This window comes from Sinohyriopsis cumingii, chromosome 4 (genome assembly GCF_028554795.1).
Source record: "Sinohyriopsis cumingii isolate HCF-2022 chromosome 4, ASM2855479v2, whole genome shotgun sequence".
Taxonomy (NCBI): domain Eukaryota; kingdom Metazoa; phylum Mollusca; class Bivalvia; order Unionida; family Unionidae; genus Sinohyriopsis; species Sinohyriopsis cumingii.
The window spans coordinates 102,148,542-102,172,419 of NC_142964.1; the positions used below are offsets into that span (position 1 = coordinate 102,148,542).

The window sequence follows — 23,878 nt, forward strand, 5'->3', positions numbered from 1 at the left end:
GCAATAAGGTCATCATAATACCAGTCCTTCAACCAATGGAAGCCAAATTTTTTTTCAATTATTTTTTGTTTGTTTGTTAGAATGTTGTTTTTCTTTAATGCTTACTTCATGTCTGCCTTAACTGGCGGTGTTTATCTTATGTTGTACACGTGACTCTATTTATAGAAGTGGAAAAGTAGTTCTCCTTACAGTTCATACAGAAATGAACGCAATTCGTTTTGATCACGTGGTAACATTCTGACCAATGGAAATGTTACTTTCCTGTACCAGCTACTGGCATTGCAATTATACAGTCATCATGACGATAACGTTGACTTTTGCTAGAGAATTCATAGTCACCATGATGATAATTCTTAGTTTTTTTTATAGAATTAAGTCATGACAATGATAATGCTGATCTTTTTAAAAATAGAATTAAGTCATGACGATGATAATGCTGACTTTTGTATATAATTAGTTCGTGACGATGATAATGCTGATTTATTTTTATAGAATTAAGTCATGACGATGATAATGCTGATTTTTGTATAGAATTAATTCATGACGGTGATAATACTGATTTTTATATATAGAATTAAGTCATGACGATGATAATGCTGATTTATTTTTATAGAATTAAGTCATGACGATGATAATGCTGATTTTTGTATAGAATTAATTCATGACGGTGATAATACTGATTTGTTTTCTAGAATTAAGTCATGACGATGATAATGCTGATTTTTTCTTAGAGAACCGATACATTCGTCATGATGATAATACTGACTTTTGTTAGAGAATTCATAGTCATCATGATAATGCTTACTTTTTTATGGGGAATTCAGCCATCATGATAATTACGCTGATTATTTTCTTATAGAATTTACAGTCATCATGATTATAATGCTGACTTTTTTTAAGAATCTGAATGAGAATATTACACGTTGTGGTAATCTTTATGTTAATATTTGTGGTGACTGGAATGTTTAGAACATGCATGGAGCCCGATTCTTATATTTTGCACGTTAAACACTATATGGCCCGAACGGCAATCCGGAAATCAAATTGATTCACTAGATCATGAAGAAAATTCTGTCAAGAGAGTAGATTATTTTTCTTGATATTAGGCAAACCCTCTGCGGCCATGTTTTCAGGTTTTAAAGACTCGTGTATTGTATCTGGACCTTGAACAGCTCCATCAGCAATAACAATCGAAGTGTCTATATCTACATTACGTGGAGGTTCTGGATACTGGAAATTCAATACCATGTTATGCAAGCAAACTAAATATTATTCAAAATGTATACAACCAATGCAGTAGAAGAATACTGATGTGATGCTGGTAAGAAACACCCAATTTAATGATTAATTTTTTATATAAAAATTCTCAACACGATTATAAACTTAGAATCAATTAGGTATTCACATGGTAAAACAAAATAAGAGAAACAAAATTTCGGGAAAATTAAAGCAGAAATACAAACTTTGCATACTATGAATACAAAAATATGAAGCAGATTTACTACTGTGTTAAAGGAATTTTCTGGACCATTTCCTTTTAACTGCCGAGTGTTTAAACCATATTTGATACTCTTCAGCGATTGCATGCTTTATGTAGATGACAAGATTGCTTTCTACATCTATTGCTAACCGGGTAAAGAAAATCCTGTTATCAACAGTAAAAGGGTTTTATAAAAGGGAGATTTATTGGTGAAAATACAAAGCATACGTCTTGAGGAAATACATTAATATTTTTTCTTCTTATTGAACACTTTAAAAAATGCTACTTATTCTGTTGAATGTGACCTTTTGAAAACAACTCTGAAATCTTTTCATTTTGGAAAATCCATTTGTCACTCGTTCAGGGTAGTTTGAAATAAATAAAATAGTTGTGCAATTAATAACGGACATTTTTTAAATTACTGAAAGTTAACGAGGGAGACCCCTTTTGGCTACCAGCTTACTTATGAAAGGAATTGAATATCCTGCACTCTAACTAAAACAGATTTTCTGTTTTGAAAAGGAGTTTAAATTAGGGTAGTATGCAACTATAGCTTTCCTATTCAAACAAACATAAACATTTTTAATGACTTTGCCCCGCTATCCGGTCTGTACTGTCAAATTTTTAAATCAAAAGCTATAGAAATTGAAAATACAAAATGCTCAAATAAAGATAAAAAATGTTCAGAAATTGATATAACTGGTCAACGTATATTTTTAGATTACGGGGGTAAATCTCTTTGAATTTGGAAGATGTGGCAGAGCTTAATTATTCAAAGAAAATTGAAGTAAAGAAACTGCTTGGCTGGTAGAGAAGAAGAAATTTATCCCTTATTGGAAAAGTTACTGTAACAAAATCCTTGATTTGGCCTAATTCATGCAATTCTTTTTAGTCTACCAAATCATCAGTCCCATGTAGAAAATGAACTGGGGAAAAAAAGAATATTTCCAGTTTATTTTGATAGGTAAAACAGAGGGTTAGACGAGACACTCTTAAAGCTTCTTTCAAAGGGGAGTAAACATTGATTTACTTACACTCATTCGTGTTATTTCATAAGTTTTTCTCAATATGGCATCATTTGGCAACTGAGGATATTTATGACAAAAATTGGTTTCTGCAAAATATTTTTGGAAAATTTGGAGGGAGAGTTATTGAAATTGGGTAAACTTAAATGGTATGATATTTATGCTTTATAAATATGAAAAATAAACAATAGACTGCTTGTCTCGAAGATAATCTGAATTGAGTTAATACATGTATAGACAATTTAAAATCGTGATCTGGAGAACTTACTTATTCAATACCTTTTTGATGTACAATGATTTCTATTCAGATGACATAAACAAGAGTAGTATAATGGGGTTGTTTAGGGTCAATGGAAAACTCAGTCAAAAAGGTAGTAGGCACGTTTAGGGTCAACAATTTTTAAATCACACTGGGTACGCTTAGGGTCGATGATAAAATACATTACAGGCCCCCGTGGATACGTTTAGGGTCAAGATTGTTTTAGCACAGCTTGGGCACTTTTAGCGTCAAGGGAAATTATATACGGGGAATATTGGGTCTGTATAGCGACAAGGAAAAGCTGGGTTGTTGTAAGCTGGGTTGTTGTATAGGGTAGCGGGTAAGTTCAACTAGTTCAGAGGGTGACGGGTAAGTTCAGCTAGTTCATAAACTAAATCAATAAACAACGCTTGGCGGGGCGGGACATATAACTTCTTTATAGACAGAGATACAGATATACGACACATACATAGACTGATGAACATTGAAGCAAATCTTTTCGAGGCATATGAGTGGCCCTGAAAAGGGCCTTTGGCATATTTTTTAACGCCATTCCGTTAACATAGAGGGCATAACATAGGTCTTCTTCTCTTCCTCAGACATCTTACGACTTCTGGACCGTAGATGATGACTTTCTTCAGACAGCCTTGTCTCTCCACATAAATCCTTCTTTTCCAAACGCTTGCATCGGTTATCCGGATGATTGTCCATGATGATTTGCCATACATGGGTAAGCCTGTGGGGAATAGCATCAACGATACGAGAGTAGATGATAGAACATTAGTTCACATCTTGTGACGAGAACAGGTGAAGGGAATGAAGTGGAAGATCGGAGCGAAACGGATTGAGTTTTTTCACCAATCCTAACACGCGTTACAAATTTCAGTAACAGTGTGGAGCCTGTCTTCCAATCCGAAGAGAGCTATATGTGACGTCACATTCCCTATATAGGTGCGCTAGCGTTTGTGTGTAGTGAATCAATGCGATAGTTTTCAAACATGACGGAAACTAAGAAGATGATGAATTGGGGTGCACCGGCCGTGGAGACGAGAAGCGATGATATAGCAGCGGCTACCAAAGTCAACACAGTCCTACTTCAAGAAGAGGCCGATTTTAATTGGGATTTAGTCGATTTTCTTTCTTCTTTGCAAGAATTTGTTCCGGTTCCAGTACCTTCAACGCCTTCTCCTTCTTTACCACACGTCGAGGATTTTAAACAGAGACAGAAAGAAGAATTGGAGAATTTTTTACAGGAGCAGAAAGAAGCAGAACAAGCTTTTCTCCTTCAACAACAACAGCAACAGCGGCACGAAGAAAGAATCGACAGGAAGAAGAAGAAGCAGCAGAGAAGAAACAAGGTCTAGGAGAGAAGGAGGACAGTGAAAGTCAAACAGTGACGGTACTCTTAGACATTTTAGCAGAGTTAAGGAGTTTGAAACAAATGTATCAGACTTCTTTAGTACGAACCAAGAGAAAAAGACCTTCCGGTGCCAAACAGCCCAACCATATTAATACACCTGCGATACCATCCCTAGTCCCTAGTGATTTCTACCAAATCATCGACAGGAGCCAGTCTAGAAGTAGGCTTTGGCCGTGGCACAGACTTAAGGCAGTTAAAGCCGATTACTTCCCTTTCCTAAGTTTGTTTTTTTTAAAAAATAAAAAAACAACACCCAACGGTCCTTTTCAGGGCCACTCACTTCTCTCGAAAAGAGATAGTATTCACTTTGCAAAAATCAGTTAAAACTAAAAATCCCTTTTTTGCCCTTCGATATACGTGTTTGTGCGTGAGTGTGTGAGTATAGGTTCTTATTATGCTTATAAAAATCAGAACCAAGAGACACTTATGTCTTCTGTCTGGTCTATTCTGTTATAAATTTTACAATCCAATTCACAACACTTTACAAAGTTCATAGACTTCTTCTGTGCCTTTTTTTTCTCACTCCCTCTGTTTTTTAAAAATAAAATTTCTTCCCTTTCATTGGTTTTCCCTTCTCTTCTTCCTCACTATCTCCCCGTCTTCTTTTCTTCTCTTTCTGTGCGTGTCTTTATTCTTCCTTTTCGGAGGGTATCTCTTCTTCTTGTTTTAACCCCCCCCCCCTCTTCCTCTTGCTCCTGTTGTTTTAGGGCATTCTGAAGACCAATGTCCTTTCTCTTGGCAGCGATAACAGGTACCTTGACTTTTGTCTCTTCTGACACTTTTTTCTCGAAATGAGGTGAGTAGTCCGTCGGCTTGACTGAAAAAAACTTTGGTATGACACATCGCCAAGATCCGATTAGAAGTTCGATCTGTGTGGGCCCTTCCATCTTTCTGGTCGGTTTGAGAGTGAAATGAATACTGGAAGGGAATACACTGACCCTTTATATAGGGAAGACCCTGGTTTTATATCAATATAGGGACCCATGGCGTTTAAAATGTAGTCATTTGCCTTTCTGCAGTCAAGATGAAACGATCGCATCATTTCATGGAGAAAGGAGAAGAAAGTAAAAGTTAGAAACGTGATTTGTCGCCTCGCACAGTAGCCGAAGTCTTGGATCAAATTCATGCCAGCGATTTTGAAGATGACATAAGTGAGCCAGAATCCATTCCTAGAGAGCATACACCCAACCGAAGTCCACCATTAACTCCTCAAAAGTACTACCACATTTGAGAGACGGAAAAACGCTCCTCTAGAAAATGAAGAACTACGGCTAACACGTACGCGGAGAAGTTTAAAGATTTAAAGTCCGACGTGCCGTTGGAGAAAGCAGAGGTGTGGAATTCTTTGCTAACCACATTGAAACGGTAATGTGAAGCTAAAGAAGACGGTCGCTTGAGACTTTCCATTCATCACGACAGTTTGAAGTCTCCCACTTTGATCGAGTTTAGCAAGCCAGCAGAACTAACACCTTTCAAAGTCATTGACAAGATTCAACACGTGCAACAATCCAACGACAAGTTTCACATCACCGATTGAAAAGCGACACTGTTCATGACCCACGTTTCTCTTCCCCAAAAGACAGGACGCAAAAAGGTGTTATTGGTGGAAGAACTTCGCAGTACCAAAAAGAACCTCGTTCAAATTAACAATCCTCAAGACAAGATGTGTTTATCCTGTGCCATCGTGGTGGGATGAACGTATGCCGATAAGAACGACACGGCATAACGGAAAAGAGACTGGGAATGCATTCGACAATCGGACCGAACTAAAGAAAGAAGGGAAGCAGAACTCTTGTCACAGCAAGCGGGGTTATCCAAAGACACACCCTGTGACATTCCTGAAATGCAAATAATGCAAGACCCCTTGGCTACGCTCTACACCTTCAAAGTACACCCCCAAGAAGTGCGTGGACCTTTGTTGTTTTCAGGCAAAGATTTAAAAAACGGAAAATACATTCACGTCTATCATCAAGATGAACATTTAAATGTCATCACCAGTATCGCTGCATTCCTGGGATATGGTTATTACTGTGAGAAATGTGATCATTGCTATAACAATCGAGGGCAACACAAGCATTGTGGATCGAAATGCTCGGGACGTTTCGCCTTTCAACCCTGTGTTGACGAAGGAGGAGAGCGAGTGCATTGCCCTGCTTGTCAGCGAACTTTTGTCAGCCCTGTCTGTTACCAACAACATCTAAAGACGCAATGTTCACAGCATAAAAGTGCTTGTCAACTCCTGAGAGTGTGCCCTACTTGTGGACAAGGCATACGTACCAATAATACCAAGGCACACGTATGTTCAAGAAAGAAACGATATCACATTTGTTGCCAGATCGTAAATTTGGAACACGAATACTACATTAAAACACACCATTCCAAACAAGAGGAGGAATATAACCAGAAGAAAGGGAATTTCATCTTTTTCGATTTCGATTGCACGCAAGAGACCGGCATTCACATTCCTAATCTCTGTGGGGTTCATCGAGCGTGCGAGAAGTGCATCCAAGAGCATATCTTGTTACGTGTTTAGGCTCGAATAAACAGTAACACGAGAAGGAGTGAAAACAACAAGCTTTGAAAAATATAACAAATAATTTATTTCCCTGGATAAATACTGTAAAAATGAAATTAATATGAGAACTTGCGGTTTCCAGAATCAAATCCAAAAATAATACAAGAGTAATCCACGAATAAAATTTTTGAAGTCCTAATATTGAAATGTTCTAATGATTCCAAGTTCGAGTCCAGACGAAGAATCTAAGAGGGAAAGCGATGACGTATGCTATAACCTATACTGTGTTGACGTCTATAGTTCCTTGTAGAAACGTAATAATTAATCCTCCGGTCTTGGAAATCCAAATAAAATTTTCAAGAAAAGTCCTTGTTCAAGAATTCTGTATGAATATAATAATATTTCCAGATAAACGAATTAATCTTCTAGAGTCCAAATAATCTGAAGAAAAATTAACATATAACTTAAAAACTCAAACTTCAATACTGGTCACAACAGAAGAAAACAACTTGACATCAAAGTGTTTAAAAGTCCGGACTCTGAGATCTCTCTCTCTCTCTCTCTCTCTCTCTCTCTCTCTCTCTCTCTAAACATCACTATTAATACTAAATATTTCGCGATTTCGGAAATGTCTAATTGCATATAGAGGATGACGTGATCATGCTTACATGTAAAAGTTGCATAGCTCCTGTATGTCCTTGATAAGAACCAATCAATTTGCTCCGAGAAAAAGTTGTTTACTTGACCCTCGATCAAGGCCAGGAACTATTTCAAAAATAGAAACAAGTGTTTCTATTATTAGGTATCTAAAGAAAAACTCAAGTGTTTCTATTATTAGGTATCTAAAGAAAAACTCAGGTCAAACTGAATTTTCTGGAAAATATCAAATTCCTAGTATACAAAATTACTTTACATTGACATGTAAAGAAAATAAAAAGACTCCATAACCCACAAACAATCAAATCAAATCAAACACAAATTAAATATATGTAACAATCTTTAGACATTGCCCTCGCTGCAGCAATATTTCTGGAGGACGTGAAAAAATCTTTCGGGTCCTAACATGTGGCCGATTCGCTCAATTTATCTTAGAACCCATCTACGAGACGTGTAGCCAAGAGGACATCTAACGTTACGGAGATTGTCATCGCCATGCCACGGTGATGGCTCACAATTTCTCGGGATACGATGGACAGTTTCTTTTGAGGTACTATACGAAGCAAAGTAACTTTGAACGGATCCAGAATTGTTGTCATGCAAGTGGGACAAGTGCAGTTTAAAGATTCGATGAGTTACTTGGCCATGCCTTTGAGAAGAATGCCTAAAACGTTTGGAATGACAGAAGTGGCCAAAGGCTATTTCCAGCACTTTTTCAGTACCGAACCAATCAGTAAGCCGTTCTACCCCATTTGCCTGTGGCTCACTATTACGACCCCGACATCATGCGTACCGAACAACGAAAAGCTTTCTACGCTTGGTACCACATTCACGTCTGGGACCCCTTCCACTTTCAGGAAGAAATGTTAAAGTATTTTCGTTACGACGTGGACATTTTACGGCGTTGCAATGGAAACTTTTGAGAACTGTTCATGGAACACGGAGGTATCGTTCCTTTGAAAGAAGCCTGCACCATTGCCAAAACGTGTTCCTTAGTGACCACCAACGATTCATGCCTGAAAACACCCTCAAACGACGAACTTTGACAGAACCGTCCTGCTACTTCCAGATGATTCACGACAAAACCAAACACATGAAACACTTGGACATCGTTCGTGAGGACTTGATCTTAGTCAGATACGAGGAAGAACTGGACTTTGATGAAGCTGACGAATTTGGAAATGTCACCATTGCGGCTTACGTGACAGCCCATGCTCGCTTAAATTATACGAAGTTTTAGAACTGTTAGGTGATCGCGTCCTGTATTCTGACACGGACAGTTGCATCTACATCGATGGCCTGGGTTAATGTTACCCTAAAATCGGAGACCGTTTAGAAGCATGGACGGACGAGCACCACGAAGACAAGATTATAACTTTTGCTAGTGGCGGTTCCAAAAATTACGGCTACGAATACCAGAACAAGCAAGAAGTGCACACGGAGTGTAAAGTGAAAGGATTGACTCTGAATTATCGCACCAGTCGAGTGGTGAACTTTGGCGAACTGAAAGAAGCCTTGCAGTCTGTAAAGGATGGAAACTTTAAAGTGACCACCTACGAACCGCACAAGATTATACGTTTACCCACACACCAAATCGTCAGGGCCTTTGGAAAAGGTATATCAAATCGTGTACCAGAAGAGAGTGCGGCTTCCCAACCACTTCACTTTGCCGTACTGACACGTCAATATTGATCAGCATATAAAAAGGGACAACGTCCAAGACCGATAGTTTATTATAACTACCAAGACCAAGCGAGAAAGATGAATACCTTTAAACGGACATCATTCACGTTCGGTGATTCTCAAGTGGAGTGCGATGTTGTGCCTTGCAATGAGAGCGATGCCGTACGCTGTGACCTCAGCGATACAGTACCACATCATGGGAAGTTTGCTATGACTGCTACTACTACTACCACTACACATACCACGGATGCGAAAGCGACGTTACTCGTTATCGTAGACGTTTTACTGGTTTTCATTGTCAATGTCATCCTCCACGTGAAACTATGCGGCTGCCACCCTACGGATGTCATCCAGCCCTAAGCAAACTTCTGCGGATTTCACCGTACCCTCAACGAAATGAACCTATGAAAGACGAATATTCGTTCCCTGTGCGTTTGCTGAATCTGCAACTTTGAAAGCCATTTTCAAACCTTCGAAGGAAAATGGCCTAAATATCTGGGAGGACCTACTCCCGAAGAATTAGCCATAGACGGATTTTTCTACTTGGGCGAAGGAGATAAAGTTAAGTGCTTCAGTTGCGGTGTGTCACTTCACGAGTGGGAGCAGAAAGATTCGGGTTACCTGGAACATATTCGATGGTCTCCGCATTGTCACTACCAACCTTTAGTGGGACTCATTGAAATGGCATACCATGTCGTTTAAGAAACCAGCTTGGCTAGGAGTCAAACGTTGAACAACACCGAGACAAGTATTTAAACCCCATCTGAAAAGTAATATTCAAGGATTACCTAACGAACTGCAAGAGAAGATCTACAAGGATGTTTGGCAGGGGCTTGCCAGAGCAAAATCTCAGTTGGTGACTGTAGAACTTTTGTGTCGAGAAATTCACAAGAGGAAAATGAAAAGTCAATAAACTCGTCATATTTCTCTGGATCAAGTCTGCATTTATCCGATTATTCCGCTTTAGACCCTTTACATTAGAAGATTTTATTGACATTCTTGACGGTTACTCTGAATGTCAGCGGTCAGAGATTACTATATCCATTACCTTCGCTCTTGGAGAAGATTTAAAATAAAATAAGGGCAATTAGAAGTGACTTCCTAACGTGGGTATAAATACTGACTGCCATGATCATGGATACTTTACAAGAGAACATTTTGGGCTTGCCTGAGGAGTTGAGAGGGCGTATTTACCGAGAGCTGGTCAAAATACAAGTGAAACGCAAAGAACAATTGCATCCGCCACGTTACCGATGTTTAAACCACTTTTACCTGAATGTTATTAAGAGGACTGATTCAGATGAATGTGTGTGTGATTTGGACTTTTAACGTAGCTTTAACAATTTTTCAGTGTGGCAGTTTACAGTGATGTCTAGCACTGGGACATCATGCCGCATACATATAGCATCATGTTCCACCAAGTCACATTATCCTGATACCAGGCCGACCTGTCCTAACACTAACCTCTTAATGCTGAACGCCAAGCGAGGCAGCTGTACCATTTTTATGTCTTGGCATGATTCGGCCGAGATTCGAAACTCGCGACCTACCGCGTCCGAGGTGGACGCTCTAACCGTTTAGGCCACCGGAGCGGTCATATCGTAGTACAAATATATTGCGTATACGAATATCTCTTTAAAAGTAACAATACATGTAGCAAGATTTTCCAGATAGACGCCAAAGTGGCTATACGTGAGGTCTGATCAGCACCATTCTGATTTAGGGCAAACGCATAACATCCACAGTAAGTCTTTAGTACAAACCGTATATGACCACAACTGTCGATTCTGGAGAAGTAACAATAAGACTTTCAAGATAGCCATCATGCCAGCCACAATGATGACCTAAGAGCCACCATTAGTCTTTTAGCAGAAGCGAATGCCAATATCACTGTCTATTCAGTAAAAAGAGTTACAAGATTTTTAAGATGGCCATAGTAGCAACACTGGAAGTCAGACCGTCATTTTTTTTTCTTTTAAGATCATCTAAATGACACAAGGAGTCTTTTAGTGTAAACTCCATGTTTGAAGAAACATTTAAACAGGTGTAGCAACAAAAAGAAAAAAATATTGACAATGTGGCTGTATTAACAAACTATCGCTTCTGCATGACCACATGCCCAACACTGTACTTGTATGCTTTTCTGGTTTTTGACCAGTATGTACCACAGTCGACGCATAAGCCAGGCATTTTATCACCTTTTTTCCTACTAACCAGCTTAATTTTTGAGCCAAAACTTAATGACTCTATTGTAAGGAGTGGATCTGACTAAAGTGGAGGTTAAAACGTGACAGCCTGGATAAGGAAACGCATGGGGAAAGACTCGGAAAATACGAGACACTGTCAATAAAGATGTATAAACAGTCCAAATTTCATTAAAATATCTTCATTGCTTTAAACGTTATACACATAAATGGTCAGAGACCACAAATTTACACATTTTCTTCACATGACCTTGACCTTGAGGCAGGAGGCATAGCTGTGATATATAAAATACTATGACATTTAACTGACTTTAGTTTCACTAAAATATCTTCAGTGGTTGAAATATTGTACATCTGATAATGATACATGCCAAAGAATTACAATTTTCGCAGGCATGGAGGCTGGAAGTGTAGCTCTAGTATGCCACATATTGACATTACATCATATGTCACTGGCTAAAATGTTATCATATCTTAAGTGGTTCAAAAGTTACACCCCAATCAAGGATGCAAGTTAATGAACTAAATCTCTCCACAATACAAAATCATGGGCAAGCAAATGATAATTGTGGACAGACACACATAAATATGTATGGTCAGATGGACAATGCCATAACATAATACACTGAAATTAGGACAAAACACTAACACCATCACATGGTCTTTAATTTTATTTGATCTTTGTGATATTGAACAACATATATTTTAAATTTCATCATATTTACAGTTAATTTTATATGCACCCATTTTTCTTTTCTATTTACAGAAACTGTACAGTAACTTACATTCATCAAGCATATATGTATACAATGGCAAGTGTGTGGCATTGTAATCATAATCAGAATCTGTAATTTAAATTAATTTTTTTTTGGATGGGGGATGAACAAGAAGATAGTTAATACAGCCGTTTCCCATTGACCGATACCAAGCAAAATCTGTGAAACCATCCCCACCAGCAAAGAAAAGATTCCACAATATGTCTACAAACCAATACTAAACATGTAAAATATCTGCATAGTGTTCTCTGGGACTTTTCTGCTTTTACATATTTTGACATGTTACAAATTTTAATGAGATTCAATACCTTATATATTCACTTACAAGTTGAGTCAAACTGCAAACTACACAGACCCAGATGCATTGGCAGATCTGGGTCTATGTTGTTTTAAGTTGGACTAAACTTGCACAAAAGAATACATGGTACATGTAAGAACCAGACTTCTCTCTGCAAATCATAACCCATTACAGTGTGCATTCTAGTCCATGCTAAGAATTTTAGGCATATGCTTTCCTTAGAAGTGACCCAATATTTTCATGGAATGAGAGACAAAGGTTATATTACCATTTGATGACACAGAGACAAAAGCAAATATCAAACTGTGACTAAAGCAAACATACTCTCATCAATAATAGTATCAAAGTACTACTCTGAACTTGGAAACTAAAACATGACTAAATGTTCACAATGTTAAAAATAAAAATAAATAAAAATCATTTGCTCTTATCAGCTGCATTGGTACAACTTGTTTGCATGAACACTTGAAAACGGACACTATTGCTTAAGTTTTCAATATTTGCAAAATTATGTAATGAATAATGATACACTGTAGATCCATATACAAATTTAATTTGGCAGACTCTTCATAAGGATGTTCCAGTAAAATGTAATTGTGGACCAAGGGAAGACACTTCTGAGTAGTCACCCACTGATGCAATTTAGAATTTATCATTTTCATTTGAGCTCTGAGTAACCAGAGTACTTTGGCACATATAATTTTTGTCAGCTCCTTTCCTCTTTATTACATGTTTGTATGGAACAGCTCTAATGAAATTTTTAGAAAGTTACTAATTCCTCTGTAAATGGCTGAAAAATAATGACTTGTTCACTCTTTCTGAAACTGGCAAGAATGTGTATAAAATTGTTAGAAGTGCATGATTGTATGATTTGGATAACAAGAACACACACACACAACTACTAAATAGAGTTGGATACCACAAAAATAAGGCAATGTTGTAGGTCACACTATTTCTGAACATACTGTGACATGTACCTCAGTATGCTGCAATTATATTAGGGACCAACAATTTAATTTTCTGAGGCAAACATCTGTGATTTTTCTTTTAATTTCTGGCTCTCAAACAGTTGGAACAAATATCCTGCACTGATTTATAGCCAAAAACTAACATTATTTTCATTACATTATTTGAAAAAGAAAAAAAAAATCTCTTGAGAGAAAAAGAAAAGACCAAAAAACATTTCTCAGTTCAAAACAGAATCACACCAAGAACCAGCCCATTCCCCAAAAGTTAAATGGCCCATATCTTACATTAGATGAAATTGCTATGTGTATTGTATGGTAACTTAAGTGGGATGGTTCAGCTTTCTTTATCACTGATACCCAGTAAAAAAACATAATGCTGATATTAGAGTTTGATATAATAGGAAGGGAAACTTTGCCTGGGATGCCAGCATTCAGGCAAGATATTTGTGAGAGACAACCAGTAAACATAAAACACAAAGATTCAACAAGTCATAAAACATTTCATGAACTTGAGAAATGATATAAATGAACACAACCTAAAAAATCTGCTCTCCTGAAAATCTAAGAATGATTCTCAGCCTTACAAAGGAATAGATCTACTTAACACATTGACATATATACAAGTAAAGAACCGAATAAAATAAAAAGGACATTTTTTTTTCTTTCCTTTGTTAATAAAACTTTTTTTTTCAAAAGCATTTAGCAGTCTCTAGCAGCCAGTGCAAACATTAGAAAAATATCATGCTGAAATAAATTCAGACTGATGTGATCACACCAACAAAATGTTGACCCTGTGATAAGGCACAAAAGACAAACAATAAAAAAATACATTCTTCATACATTCTATATTACTGCTGAGGTACTGATATAATAATAGTTTCATTAAAACTAGAGATTAATTACTATTTTTAAATGACTGTTTCTGAAATTCTACTTCAGAAGCTACATTACTGTTCACCCACAAAAGCCAGATTTTTACCGGTTGAAGGTCAAAGGCAGTGAGTAACCTTGGAGTGACATGCTGTATGACTGTTATTAGAGGCATAGTCGTTGCATGAGTAATTACTCTAATTAGTCACTACAGCTGAGGCCTCAAATGAAATGCAGGCCATCTGTATATCTAATCCCTATATTCTGTCACATTTGCAATACACACTTAACTTGATGATGGTACATATCACAATATAAAATATAAAGTCATTGATATTTATTCCAACTTCCAACTGCGCTATCAGAAAGGGCCTTCTGTGTATGCTAGGCTATACATGGCGTGGAAGAATGTGAGTGGCCATGAGCTAAATACAAATACTAAACCCTATTTGAGTAAAGCATAAAATGTAGATTAACCTTCTTTGGCTGTAAAGGTGTAGTACTAACAGAAATGCATCCAATTACATCACATTTCAACATCAACAGCACCCAAAAAATAAACTTTAAAAACAAAATTTCAACAAGTCACTAATATGGAATAAAAGTTCAGAGACTTCTTTTTGCAGTATGGGTATAGTACTTCTCACTCAAGTTCCATGATTCTAGGTAAGATAGTATGCACATAAATTGCCAAATACTTGTATGGTCATTAGCTTGATGCATAAAAATGTATGTAAGGTCGGTACATGATGAAATATAGGCCATGATGACATTTTTTATTTTAAGTGTGGTACTAACAGAGATGCAAATCATCATCTATTTCACGATTATAGTATGAACACTGAGAAATACACACCAACCATAACATTTAACCTAAGTGGGCAAAGTGGGCCATAATGACCTACTTCTGTAATGAAGTAGTACTCATCAAGATGAATCACACTACTGTTTCACGCTTCCAGCTAGGATAGTATGTATACCACATTAAAAAAATTGTCATCAGGTATATGCAGAATCATAACCTATTCCAGTAAATTGTGAAATGGGATCCCATTTGTCACAGTGACCTCATTTGTCTGTACTTGCATAGCACTAATGGAAATGTTTACACTTGTCTAGTTGAGTGATTCACGTATGACAGTGAAAATGCATTTAGCCAAAGTCAGTGATGCATGAAATATGGATCAGTGACCTACTTTTGTGATGATGGTGTTAGTCCTCTAAGCTCATCACCATGCCAAATTTCATGATTCTAAGTATAACAGTACATATCCAGGGTGACAAAGAAATTTTTGTGGTCATGAACTTAATGCACTATCGGTCTTCAGCACAATTATGGCTATACAGTGCCAATTAAGTTCAGGCACCCCAGAATGTATACAAAACAAACGAAAGGAAAGGGTAAAAATTTTAAAATAAAACTAACTCTTTATGTCCAAGACCTCAGCATCAACACCATGACAGGCAACATCCAAGATACAAAAGGTTGCCTCAATTTGTGGTGCTTGTTGTGACAAGCAGGCATGTGTATTATGGTGTTTATAAATCAGAGTGCTCTAGCAATTGTTTCCACTGCTGTGAATATATATTGATCATGGAATGTTAGGTCCACTAATGTGGATAAACTATAAATGATGCATGTTCATGGAGGGTGGTTTGTTTCTACATTCGACCTATCTTTTGCTTGCAAATCCTTTTGTTGTTTCATCATAGTAAATGATAAAAGCAGTTTTTCAATAGTTTTCAGTTCTTTTCTCATCTTTCCTATATGAAGTAGTGTGGAACTATTAAACTATTGGCATCAGCATATACATATGAAGAAGCTCACTACATCTATACCCTTCTTTCTTCCTAAGCGTTTAGCAATAGTTTGTATTGGTTTTCATAGAACCTTAGACCCCCTTGGGAGGTGTCTAACTTTGTATATTAGTTGTACATTCTGCATTTATCACAAATGTTTTTGCATCCCATATACACTTTTATACCTGAAATTATGAAATTTACAGAATGGGGTGAATCTGATAAGTACTACATCAGCACCACTGAAGTACATTTGTGTGACCCATATTTCATGTTTCACTGACTTGAGTCAAATTTTGTGTTAAAAGTTTATTTCTCAAAGTCTGCTCATGCTAGAATCATTAAACTTGATTATATACATCTATATTAATGCCACACCCTTACAACAAAAGGTTACTGTGACATTTCACATTTTATTGGCTTAGATTTTACCACGCAGGTTTGGGCTTTAGAATAGGCCTAACACACATGGACTGATGCAATACTGGCCTAAAAAATGAATTTCAATGAAACAGTGATAAGACACTATTACATCAACTGCTATTAACACATTAACCCCTAGCGATGACTTAACGGGGCAGAAGGTAGTAGCCTACTGCCGAGCTCTGTAGCGTCATGGTCATGCATGATACAATAAAGTGGGTGGTAATATAGAAAGGCAGACAGATGTAGCTCTACAATGATACCAAATAATCTGGAATATCTAGTTACACTACAAAATATAGATTAAAAAAAACTAACTTTTTAAACCCAAAATTCGTCCATGGTCGGAATCCGATTTTGTGTCAGGATTTTAGACTTTTTGGTCTCGGATCTAAGGCAAACCGGTATGAACTGCAAACAGACAGATGAGCCCATGCAAAAAGTAGGATAAGATGAGCATTTGGAATAAAGAGTGGTCTCCATACAAAAATAATTGCTCCATTTAGCCAAAAAAAAAAAAAAAAAAAATTTTAACCCTTCTCTGCTCATGCGCAAGTCAAGTAGCCAATGAAAAATGATGTTTCTAACACAACTAGGCAATATGTTATTGAAAGATGACCGGGGATTTGGTGCTTTCGAGTCTATTCAGAATTAGCTTTCAAAATGTGTTTCCTACTTGATTTTCAGGCAAAAATGGCAAAAAACTCCAGGGGTTAATGTGTTAATAGGAATTCCTCATTGGGATTGATGCTGAACCATCCTAAAATAATTTCTAGGAATTCACTATATAAAAAAACTTTTCTAATGTGACCATCCATCAGGTTGAGTAGCAAGATGGCTGATGTGGTGGCCATATTAGATGTCTGAGCAGCACCATTTTCAGTTAGGGCCAACTAGGCCTTGGGATGAACATGTGTTTGAAAGTTTCATGGCAATCCTCCATGAAGTTTAAGGGAAGTGATAACATACTTGTGCTAATGGACAGACAGACATCAGATAATGAATGACAGAAGCCAGGCAACAAGCCATCCCTTCAGCTCTTCTCGTATATGAGCTAAAATTAGACTTTCTGGCATTTAATGCCATAGATACAAAATATATACAAATATACTGCTGCACTGCACACTCTATCATAGTTCTTAATTTAGACATACATGCTAATTATTATAAATAACAAATCAATATATATTTGGACCCATGGGCTGAAACTAAATTCTGAGTTATACTGTAAGAAAATTTGTATGGTTGTTGTTGTTGTAGGATTTAACGCCATTTTTCAGCACATGATAGGCTATACATGGCGACCAGTATTAATGGTGGAGGAAGAACCCGGGAAAACCCCGGAAAGAACCACCGACCCATGAGAAGCTACTGGCAAGCTTTCCCACATACCCACATTAGCTGAATCCGAGACTCGAACCCACGCAGACAGAGGTGAGATGGCAGTGATCCATAACGGAGAGCGCTTTAGACCACTCGGGGCCCCAAATTTGTATGGTAACTAAAGTATCAACTGTAGTACAAAAATGACACTGTAAATTAATAAGTTATCTTGTGTGTTCATAAACCACTTAAGATGCATGGGCCTGTGCTGGGGTGCAATTAGGAGGATAAATCTAAAGACAGAACATTTACATTTTATCTTGGCCTTGGGTCCAATAAAGCATAAACAAACATACTGCAAAGCCCAGGGTCCTACCTGCATCTTTGCAATAATGCTATCCATCCATTACACTAGTAATAATTTAAACAAAATTTAATACTGACATCTCTACTGCCACCCCAATTCCCACTGGAACAGTGTTACATATGCCTATACAGGGAAGACAAAAATAGAAAGGAGACTAGATAGAGTACACAGGACTTGCATAATATGGGATGCCAGACCATTACAGGTGAACACCCAAGCTGAAGGTGCCATTTACTAAGGATCTTAAAAAACTCTGCAAAGCCTATGAGCAAGATGTTATTTTATGTATTGTAAGGTCACTAACTTGATTAACTGCACCAACATTGCACATTTCTCTAGCACTGGCCTAAACAATGATATTTAAAATATAAATGTGGTAAATATCAATACTCTTAGAAAACCTTGGTCACAATGTTTTCTGAAACTAAGTATTTGGATTTTTAATGTAGCTTTAATGATTTTTCAGTCATATCGCTACGATGTCTGCAGTGTGGCAGTTTATAGTGATGCCTAGCACTGAGGCATCATGTCACAGACATGTAATATGATGTCCCACCCAGACACATTATCCTGACACCAGGCCGACCAGTCCCAACACTAATCTCTTAATGCTGAGTGCCAAGCGAGGCAGCTTTAAGTACTATTTTTTCTTTGATATGACTCAGCCGGGAATCGGACCCACGACCTCCCACATCTAAGGCAGACACTCTAACCACTTGGCCACCGGAGCGGTCCAGAAACTAAGTAGCTTCTTCAAAGACCGAGTGAATTTGTAGCATCTTCTGAACCCAAATTAGCTTTGCAAACTACCTGTATGTGTCAAAAAAAACCAAAATAACAAGCCTTTATTTTACCTGACATACACAGGGGGCTGAAATAAGTCAATATAACAAAACTGAACAAAGTCAACATTTTTGGGAAGTTCTGTCTAAACTTGGCAGATCAAGAAAAATACTGTTTGATATGTTTTTCTGTCAAAAGGTTTTGATACTCTAGAGATTATTGTCACATGGGTCTCAAAGACCTGGACCTTTCCCCAATGGATGCAGTCTTGAACTAAGCCATTATTTTCTTAAAAGAATTATTATGACCATGACCTCTGACCTTAGGAATACAGAATCAGAAGATTTCTGCTCCAGAGTACAAGCCAACCATTTTCCTTTAAGCCATAATGACCTTTTGACCCCAAAATCAACAAGCCTCTTCCAAACTTTAACTGTAAGCCCTCCACAAATTCATTTCCAGAACTTGAGTTCTTATGCAAACACAAGTTTTCTTCAATCAGTCAATGACCTTGATATTTGATTCCAAAATCATCAGGCTTCTTTCTTACCAACATGCAAGTCATCCAAAACTTTGAGTGAAAGTAAATAGCCACGAACTGCAACTTTTATGCAGAAAATTGTTTCTTTTTTCCATTTCACTGACCCTGACCTTTTTACCCTAAATATATATAAAGGCTTACACCTTACTCGAAAGTGCAAGCCATCAACAAAAGTATGGTCCTGGTCTGATGAAAAACTAATTTATTATAACCTCAAATCAACAGTTTCTTGCAGACTCCATATGTAAGCCATACACAAAGTTTGGTCCAGGTATGTGATGCGCACTCGTTATTGTGTATAGACAATTTTCTTGGTTGAGTCAGTGACCTTGACATTTCACCCCACAATCAACAGAGGCTCTCCATACATAAAAAAAGAACCATTTACAAAATCTGGTAACTGTAGATAATGAAGAACGGAAATCATCATGTAAGAAAGGAAAAGTTACTAACAGACAAGGTCATAGCATATTACACTGCTCCAAAAGGGGGGAATATAAAATTGGATAAGCATAGTTCTCACAAAAAACTCATGAACAGTGTTGAAGCCGAGTCACACGGTTATGACCTTTGAATTTGGAATCCCAAGTGAAAACTACTAGGATAAAACCATGCTATACTGCCTCTATTCAGTGGTAAACTATGGCCCTGTGTGCTTGAAGACCTTGTTAAATCTCAGTGCATGGTATATTCTTGCTCTCAAAGTTTTCTCTCTCATAAGGCACTTAAATAACAACACCCCAACCTCCTGAAATGAATGGAATTCAAGTTTTCAATGCCTACTGATTGACTGAATAGAGGTTTATGTTCACAGAGTGCTGTGCTTACTAAAAAAATACCCATAACTAGGACTACTGACAAGATCACGTTTGGCAAAAGATAAAATATAAACTCAAGTTCAGTTTTTTTTCTTAAAATCTCTGCCTCATTAATGAACTTTAATGAATGGTGTATTCTAATATGATGAACATACTTATCTGTCTTATTCATTAACAGCTTACCGTTCTGAAACTATAATCAAACCACATCTGGTGTCTGAAATTTAGCTAATTTAAAGGCTTCTTTGCCATCCAACACGATTGTAGCCAATCATTCTGAGGAACACCCATATTAGATCAATGATTTTATTTGGTCTAAAGCTTCCAATCAATGAATCACTCACAGCAGTACAAGGATGATATTTCTCCTCCAGTTTCATCTGTAAACCTTGTAAATGCCCCACCTGCCGACATCAAGATGATGTCATCCAATATGGCATACTGACTGGGGGTGGTGGTGGATGTTGCATCTGGGGTGCTAAATTTGGGGTGCCTGGAGGTGGAACTGGCATCTGCCCTGCATATTGCTGACCTGGTTGTGGGCTTAAATACTGAGGATGGGGCACATGAGGAGGACCCACAGGGGCTGAAAAAGACTGGTGAGGGGGTGGCCCCTGAGTAGTATACTGAGCATACTGGGGAGGGAGTGGGGGTGGGCCACTAAAAGGTGGATGTTGTACAGACTGTATCATATTTTGTGGTCCGGCTTGTGGGTGTGCTATAGTATAAGTACTCTGTGGGTGTTGTGTGTACTGGGAGTAAATGGAGCCTGGGACAGGACTAGGGTTAGGACTAGAATTGGGTGGTGGGGCCTGGACAGAGTATGTGATGGTATGAGGAACTGATGAGGCAATGGAGTAGTGAAGCTGTTGTTGGTAAGGTGGTTGAAAAGGCGGTTGCTGCGAAATAGTTTGCACTGGTTGACCACCCAGAGGATGCTGAAACTGTGCTGGCACCTGGTGAGGTTGGGGTTGATGGTAGTATGGATGGGGGGACAGAGACTGAGAGAGTTGGGCAGCCTGGCTCACTGCTGCCTGACCTTGGGGTGACTCTGGAGGGGGAGGGTACTGCCCCACATTACAAATTTGATCTGCCTCTGGAGAAAGGCCTCTGTGCGGTGGTCCTAGTATGTACATCTCACTGGGAGGAGGTGCTTGATTGTACTGGTCGTTGACCACTGGTTGCCCTGAGGATGGGGGTTGCTGACCAGGCTGACTGCCATAGAGTTGAGGTGTACTTGAGTACTGGTTGAAGGAGTACTTTTTGATTTCCATGGCCTGGTTCTTCATAACTGAAGGAACTTCTTCCTCTTCTTCATCTGACCCATAACCTTTAGAAAATATAAGTACATGCTGAATATATAAAATTAACTTTCTAATTTTCATTTCAACCTGTTTCTTTTTCATTTATGTACTGATGATTTCAGGCAAACCAACATTCCTTTTTAAAGCTTTTCAACAAGCAGAGTCTATAATTAAGCAACAATTCCAGAATACTGTACAGAGAATGAAAGCAGTCATACACATTTTGCATATTTATAATGTTACTAACAAATTAAATGAACCGTAAGTATGACATACTTTTACCTTGAATAACCTCTGACCTCTGTGTTAAGGAACATGCAGTGTATATCTGTTTTTTTAGAGATTTTTCTTAATTGGGAACTAGGCCAGGACACATCATTTTGAAAGAAAAAGATAATGGACCCATTGGGAACAAAATTGTCAAGAATGAATTGTTAAAACTGGGAGTTCTTTATGATTTTAAAAGATATATCATTGTAGCAAAGGCCCATTAATGACTCTAAAAATTTGATTTTTTAATGCCTAGATAAATATTTCTTGTTGGATGAGGAATCTATTCTGATTTCACTATGTGATCTTAGAAAAATTGTCTGGCCAAAAAATAAATATGAACCCAAAGAATTTACAGAACCATGATAACTGGGTGTGAACATTGTTTCAGTTCAAAATACAGACTTAAATGGCATCCCATCTGTTCAACATGGATCAGTGCATGCATGACAAGCCAACAATTGAAATGTCTATGTACAATGTGACCTTGACTCCAACATCAAATATTGTGCAAGCATATCACAATGATTTCTTGTAGCTTTATAATATTTCACCTTAAGTATAAGCAGAACTCATTAGGCGATTAGGAAATATAAGAAAATGAAAAAAACTTGAATCAGATGTTAATGCAAATCTTAATGAAAATGACAACACATCACATATTTAAACATTAAAGCACATTATGGTGGTACCTAATATTTAGGAACACAACTAATATTTTCAATTATACAAATTTTAACCTTTTCATATCTTAGCTCTGACATTAGACAATCAAATATCAAGAATATTATGAAGACAATAAATATGGGACAAATAAAAATTGGTCAGGACAAGCCATTTTTCAGAGTCACTTGTCCTTAACAAGTGACAGGGAAAAAATGTAGTCCAAGGAGTGGGGCAAACATGTCAAAGAATGTTTAGCTTTAAAATGATTTATCCCCAGTATGAGCCAAATCCATTCAGAAGGATCAAGGAAATATATGCAAATTAAAACAAAACTTCAACCAATACCTTAAAGCAAACTTTTTTCAGCCTTATCATGACCTTGAGATTGAAACATTAAGTGAGCACGTTGCAGAATGAATTTTCTTTGCTTCACATTGTTTCATTTCCAAGCATGGTGAAAACTTTAATCAAACCCTTGACAAACTGTTGGCAATGACAGCAGTGACGGAAGACTGACTACTATGTCTTACTCTCCAACTAATATGGGCTGGACAAAAATCATCTGAAAATTCTTGACACCGAGCTATTATCTACAAAATATTGTGCAACAATGGATTCAATAACAACAATGACCATTATCGTTGAATGCTACCATATTCGTTGTGCATCAGCATACAGCCATCTGTGAATACAGACCTAGCTCCTCCTCTCTTGCATAATGTGCTAGCAGATCTGGATCTATTATCTTCATATGGTGCATGTCACACATAGATAAATACAATGTACAGTAACTGCATGCTGCCTATTCTTTTAATGAATATTCACGTCATGATACACCCACCTGATACACTGCCAAGAGCTTTTGATTTTTTCTTCTCTGGACCTGTTTGTGCTGTGGCTGCTCGCTTTGCTCCATGTCCTGTTGGAGAAAAGAACAAAAATAATATATAGTACATGGTTCCCACGCTTTTCTAAAGATAAATTTCCAGGTCATTTCCAGGATGAAATTCATTTTTTCAAGGTTCACATATGACCATTACTGAATGGAATAAAAAAAATTTTTGATTGTAAAACATGCATTTTCTAAATCTATAGATATTTCTCTTTCAAGACTCTCCGAAACATCTAAGTCAGAAAAGAAAGATGATCGTGTACAAAACCACAAAATGTATCACACGAAACAAGTTTGACTATATTCCTATAAATTGGCATGTAAAGTCATTTCAATGTATAATAAAAATTCTAACATTATTTTGCTGACCTGCATTATGTTGCCAAGTGGGAACAACATAATGAACATAAATTAGTTTTGTTTCCTTTCAAACCTATAATTCTATAGCAATATATATATATATATATATATATATATATATATATATATATATATATATATATATATATAATAGAAAGTAAACATTTCCTATTACA

General features: G+C 37.3%; 1 protein-coding gene across 2 annotated transcripts in view; it reads right to left on the reverse strand.

Moving 5' to 3' along the window:
• Nucleotides 1–11,899: 11,899 nt before the first annotated feature.
• Nucleotides 11,900–23,878, reverse strand: part of LOC149801795 (uncharacterized) — a 95,868-nt gene continuing 83,889 nt past the window's right edge. For both annotated transcript variants that reach the window (XM_089956140.1, XM_089956139.1), the window contains exons 19-20: nucleotides 23,292–23,369; nucleotides 11,900–21,540 (exon numbers count right to left, since the gene is read on the reverse strand). In XM_089956140.1, the coding sequence (XP_089812266.1) occupies nucleotides 20,624–21,540; nucleotides 23,292–23,369 (995 nt within the window). In that variant the 3' untranslated portion in view covers nucleotides 11,900–20,623. The remainder of the gene's footprint in view (nucleotides 21,541–23,291; nucleotides 23,370–23,878) is intronic.